Source organism: Cryptotermes secundus, unplaced genomic scaffold, assembly GCF_002891405.2.
Source record: "Cryptotermes secundus unplaced genomic scaffold, Csec_1.0 scaffold585, whole genome shotgun sequence".
Lineage (NCBI taxonomy): Eukaryota > Metazoa > Arthropoda > Insecta > Blattodea > Kalotermitidae > Cryptotermes > Cryptotermes secundus.
Window position 1 is genome coordinate 96,521 of NW_019738966.1, and position 6,523 is coordinate 103,043.

The 6,523-nt window shown below is 43.4% G+C and overlaps 1 protein-coding gene across 1 annotated transcript in view; it reads right to left on the reverse strand.

Moving 5' to 3' along the window:
* LOC111871498 (WD repeat, SAM and U-box domain-containing protein 1) overlaps nt 1-6,523 on the reverse strand; it is a 41,758-nt gene that overhangs the window by 19,551 nt on the left and 15,684 nt on the right. The window contains exons 7-9 of the mRNA XM_023864658.2: nt 2,794-2,884; nt 2,095-2,207; nt 1,277-1,422 (exon numbers count right to left, since the gene is read on the reverse strand). Of these exons, the coding sequence (XP_023720426.1) occupies nt 1,277-1,422; nt 2,095-2,207; nt 2,794-2,884 (350 nt within the window). The remainder of the gene's footprint in view (nt 1-1,276; nt 1,423-2,094; nt 2,208-2,793; nt 2,885-6,523) is intronic.

A 6,523-nucleotide genomic window follows, 5' to 3' on the forward strand; every position in this document is an offset into this window, starting at 1 on the left:
ATTTTCCACGTGTGAAAACACAAGAGGCATTTCAGCAACTCATCACACAACTAATTTACCACCCATTCACGACCCTACTGCAACGTAATCTGTAGGCTTTGGTAGGTTGCGCATGAGATCACGGCTGGTGTGACATCACCACACTCAAGTACAAACAGATAACAGTCACAGCTGACTGTCCACAGTGCGTGGACCTGCAAGAAGACCACACTTTTCTCGGGCCATTATCTCCGTAACCGTTCAACTTTGGACATAGGTGTTTTGGGTTATATCGGCATACTTTAACATAAGGAACACCTTGCCGAAGTTTGGCACATTCCTCCTGGGACACCCTGTATATTTCGTGAAGAAAGAGTTCCCAGGAGACAAACAACTGATAATTTGGTGAACTAACTCCCAGTCTCCATAAGTAAGTTCTGCACAGATATTCCATCATAACATGATAATCAATGAAGGTGTGTTTGGCTTGGTCTCCGCTGCAATACTGCGAAGCACAAAAAATAAACAAAAACATAGCCATGTAAATTTGTAAATGAAACTCATTTTTTAAACTTCATCACAAAAATTCTCTTCTTTATACCAACAAAAGTGAGAATAAGCAATATGCAATAGGGTGCTGCAGTAAATTACATAAAAACAATTTTCATAACCTTCTTGAACATACAGAAACCATAAATTTTACTGAAATTATCCCCACACTGAAATAGTGCAAACTTTGTAAACAAAACATGACATACTGATGCCTGTCTACAAACATGGCCAATTCCAGTATTTCCTGCAAGTTAAGATAATAAGAACTCCATGGTTTTAGACCGCAAGTATGTTAAGTAAAAATGTATTTCATAACTTACTGTCCACATTAAGTTGGTGAACAGGGATTTTACACTCATTCTGTATATGGGGATTTGAATTTTTTTTTAATTCGTATAGTGGGGGGTGGAGTCAGACTGGGTTCACTCGGCATGGCAGCCACTGATTGGCCTATTATAGCCTACCCCGGGTGATTACGGTGATGGAGAATTTGGTGGAATGAAGATTGGCAGGGGAAACCAAAGTACTTAGAGAAAACCCACCCCAGCGCCACTTTGTCCATCACAAATCCCACTTGATCAGACCCGGGATCGAACCCGTGCTGCCGCGGTGGGAAGCCAGCGACTAACTGCTTGAGCTATGGCATGGCCCGGGGATATGAAGCTTGAGGATTTTGTGGTGAAAAACCAGCAACTAACCACATGAGCTCTGTAACAACCCACAACAGAATGAGATGGATACTGACCCAGATCCTGAAGCAATGAATTTGTTGCTGTAGAAGGCGCATGTATTCACTGCTGCACTTTGTTCCTCCAATCTCTGGAAAATTTTCACTGTGTTCCCATCACCTTCTGCCTGCTTCACCACTTCCTGCTCCCACAGTCCACAGCACTGCATAAAACCATGTGGTTAGGATAAAGAGTATGTGTGAACATAAGGTTTCTTAGTCATGGCATGCTGTTATTCACATGTGGCTGTGAACGTATCAATGCCACTAGTTATAAAACATAATATGATGGTAATTAGAATTTTCATACCAGCAATTCTTTTGTTCCAGGGACATAACATCAAGACTAAAAGGTATGTTACTTGGAAAATGTTCAGTCTGTATAAATTGAAAATAACTCTTTGTTCTACACTCTGATAGTAAAGTTACTATGTGTTTAATTATGCACCACACCACAGAGACACACAGGGAAGACAAGGTACGTGTATATCTCCACACTCTACCTTGGCACTGAATGAAGCTGTCAGGTTCCCACCCTGGCCACTTGACCACTGCTGTCCATCAGATAGGAGGTTTCAGGGGCTCCAAAGCTGGTTTAGACACTCTAGAGACCATGAAAATATTTGCCGCTGTCGGGAATGGACCCCTGATTTCTCGGTCATCCAGCCTGTAGTCTAGTTAATATACTGATGAAGCCATCCTGCATAATCCTCTAATACCTTCTGCATGAGAAGAGTGGTGAAGGAGCAGCAACCTTCTGATCTTCACTATTTGAGCCTTAAACTATGCCATGAAATTAACCTTAAAACTAGTCCTTGCAAATAAAATAACTTTACCTCTGAATTGCTATTGCCAAAGTGACTTAAGGCACGGCACGGTTTCACAAGCTCAGAGTCCAGGCTCAACTTGCCTCCCAGATTCCACACCATAACACGTTTGTCATTGGAACCTAAAAGCCAGATTCATCTTATATGATTCAAAGAACTGTCAATTAAATACATTTTTAACTCTATGGCTTCTAGTCTGCCAGCAAACTATATCGACCGAACGACTGCCACTTGTCAGCGAAGTTAGTGCCAAATTTTGTGGATAAAGGGTGTCATGTGGTCAGTGCAAAGGACTCCCACAGCCATTAATCTTGGTATTCTAGACCGGAGCCACTACTTTTCCATTGAAGTAGCTCCTCAATTACCCTCATGAGACCGAATGGACCCTGTTCCAGACCCACTACTTCTCAGAAAATCTGGTAGCGCCGGGACTCGAACCGGGGACCTCTGGATCTGTAGCAAGGAACTCTGACCACTAGACCACAGAGGTGGTCCTGATGCCACAAAGGGAAAAACTAAGCAAATAAATAAATAAATAGATAAAATTGCATTCTATTATGACTACATACATGAAGTCACTACTGCCTGCATTTTGAAATATTTAAGTTTTATCAAATGGATATGCTAACATATAAATGGTTACTGTCCACTGCTGCTCACTGTATAATAAACCTCCCCCCTCTTCAGGTGACAAGATCATTAACATACCTGATGCCAACAGGGAACTGTCTCGGGAGAAGGTGCAACATGTGACATATCTTGAATGCCCCTCCAGCACAGCAACACAGTTACCACTGGTCTAGAAGGAAACCAGATACAGAACATATGTTAAAATACAGCTGTACAGCATGTGACTAAAAAGTAAAGCTATCCCTGTAACAGGCCGTGAAGGTCCATAGGATTGGGAGAAGTTGTGGCTCCCACAGTATTTAGACCAGGCATGTCCAACGCACTGATCGCGGGGCGATTTTTGGTCGATTTCATAAGCCTATAAGGAAATTATACGTGAAAAGCATGTAAATTCACTTGTAATATAATACATAGGTCATACCAAAAGTCACGAGTAACTTTCTTTTGCATGCAACCTGGGAACAGCAGACGAAAGAGAATATGGTGGTAGGTGGAACCAGGTGTTGTGTTAACCTTGAGTGTCTTGTGACATCAATAGCTTGCATTACGTGACCAGTATCACTCCTAACAAAATGGCCAACAATGATATGTCGTTTTGCCAGCGTGCTGTCATCGAATTTCTTGTGAAAGAGGAAATCCCTGCTGCAGAAATTCACCAGAGACTTCAGCATCCTTATGGAAGTGTGTGCATGGGTGCGAGCAGTGTTCGAAGATGGCTGAAACATTTTAAAGATGGGAACACCAGCATCGAAGATGAGCCTCGGAGCGGTCGTCCTCAAACAGCCTCAACTGAATGCAACAAGGAAAGAGTGGATGAGGTCATTCAAAATGACAGGCGTGTGACTGTGGACACAATAGCCCGAAAACTTGGAATGGGGCACAGTGCAGTGCAGGAGATGACTGAAAGCTTGGGTTATAGGAAAGTTTGTGCTCGTTGGGGCTCGCGGTTATTGACTGAAGACCACAAAGGTCAGCGAAAAGCCATCACCTCAGAACTGCTGCAGAGATATCGACACGAAGGCGATGACTTTTTGCCTTGTATTGTGACAGGTGATAAAAGCTGGTTTCACCATTTCGAGCCTGAAACGAAACGGCAGAGCATGGAATGGCACCATTTGCATTCTCCATCAAAAAAGAAGGCAAAGACAGTGCCATCAGCTGTGAAGGTGATTGGCACAATCTTCTGGGATGCAGAGGGGTTTATTCTGGCCGAATTCCTGGAACCTGGGCAAACCATCAATGCTGCTCGTTATGTCCAGACGCTGCACAAGCTCCGTTGTGCATTTCGCGATAAACGTCCGGTACGAAACAGCATCATCCTGCATGACAACACTCGCCCCCACGCTGCTGGCCTCACATTGGAAGCAATTGCAAAGATGGGGTGGGAAGTTCTTCCACACCCCTCCTATAGCCCTGATCTGGCACCCTCCGACTACCATCTTTTCGGATTTGTGAAGGATCAGCTGCATGGACAACGTTTTGAGACAAGGGAGGCAATTCAGAAAGCAGTGCATCAGTGTCTTCGGATGGCTGGAACGGAATTTTACAGAAGGGGAATTTTCAAACTCCCAGAACGCTGGGAGAAATGTATACAAAGAAGTGGTATTTATGTGGAAAAATAAAGAAAGGTCTGTAGATTGAGGTGGTGTATTTGGTTTGTCAATAATAAAGCATGTTACTTTACAAAAAATTGTTGCTCATGACTTTCAGTACATCCCTCATATGATCATATTCAGATTTTTAAGGGAAAATACGTATTAGTCATTCCTATTTTTCTGTTCTTAACGAACAAGGTAAGTCTGTACTTTCAATGTATAAGGGTTGGATAAAAAGTAGTGGCAACACTGCTGTAACATGAAAGATGTGTATCAGGTGGCACTAGCACCGTCTGTAGCTGATAGCAGAAGTTCAGTTGAAGTAGTGCAGTGAGTGACGCTGGTTGTGTTTCATTGAGTTGCATTGTGCATTGTCTTGAAGTGCAGGAGCCCAGTTCAAACACCCTAACAACGTGTTCACAAAACAAGAACGCTCCTGGATAAAAACTGAAGTTGCATGAGGTTGTAGCACATAAAACTGTTATCAGGGACTGCGGGAAGCATGTGGTGATGCTGATTTGCCATATCGCACAGTGGCATGATGGGTGAAATTGTTCCGTGAAGGGAGGGATGCCATTCAGGACAGCTGTCGTTCAGGACGACCCCATGTTGACAACCACACAATTCAGCTTCTTGCTTCTTTGCTGGATGTCAATCGTCGATGGGCAGTGCAGGAATTAGCTGCTGAGGTAGGCATATGTCACAAAACCGTGCTCCACATTCTGCACGATATTCTTGGACACCATAAAATTGCAGCGAGTTGGGTACCCCATACAATGTACGAGGTACAACAATGGCAACGTTATGCAATTGCTCAGGACTTGTTGGACCGGTACCAGAAGGAAGCTGATGACTTCCTTGGAAGGATCATCACTCTGGACGAAACTTGGGCTCACTCATATGAACCATACTTAAAGAGACAGTCAAATGAATGGAAGCATCCTGGCTCTCCTCATCCAAAGAAAGTGCGCCATACACAGAGTAATGTGAACGCGATGTTCATTGTGGCATATGACAGTGATGGAGTGATACTGTACCTCACTGTACCTCAATGACAGACAGTAAACACTGCCTACTACTGCAATTTCCTGTGTAATCATCTTCGTCTAGCACTCAGGAGAAAGCGATGACACTTGCTGGCAATGAACCCCATCATCCTTCATGACAATGCAAGGGCTCATACTGCTGACACTGTCAGGGATCTCCTTCGCCACTGGCAATGGGAGATACTGCAATGTCCACCATACTCACCTGATATGAGTCCGTGCAATTATGATCTTTTTGCCAAAATGAAAGAACCACTGCGAGGGATATGTTACAACACAAGATAGGAGATTATTCATGCTGTAGGGAGGTCACTGCTGGACATCAATAGAAGTGGATGCGCTGATGGTGTATGATGCCTTCCACAAATTTGGCAGGGGGTGGTTCACATGGAGGGGCGATTATATTGAAGGAATGTAAGTGTGTTTACCTCAGGTAATAAAGTCATTCCAGAACTGTAGAGGTGTTGCCACTACTTTTTATCTGACCTATGTATGTTGCTTTTACAACAAACATCATGTGTTGTGTTATTTTTACCAATATTTTTGCTTAAAACGAGTTACGACGATAGGAGGGGGGTGATAGATCACTGGCAGTTTTGACACTAAAAAGTTGATCACAACCTGTTTGAAGTTGGACATGCCTGATCTAGACAATTGGCTCAAAGATGGTGGTAAGGTTATCAGCCTTACGCGACGGCCACGCTTTACTCCCCAGGAAAATTATTCAATTAATTCCTGGTACTCATTTCTGTCAGAGGCTGAGTCGACCCCAGGGCCATAGTGCGGCTGGAAAGATTAGGTCAATTGAAAAAAAAAATCCAATGACCTCATCAGGACTTGAAACCGTGACCTTCCAGCTTGTAGCATAGCCCCTCAACCAACTACGCTACAGTGTACCCCAGAAGGCATCAGCATTCAACACAATAATAGAACAGGTCATCAGCCAACGAAGCTTAAGGTAACTTACATACTGCTTCTTGTACTCTGTGACATGAGAAATAATTGCAAGAGTAACATAAATAGTCTTAACCCTTTGACGTGGTCATTTAAATTCCGCGGCCGCGGCTCCTGCGGTAATATATTCAGCCGGCCATTTAAATTTTGCTCGAAAATTATTTATTCATCATTGTTCTTAAATTCTATGAGATAGGAACATGAAACTTTCAC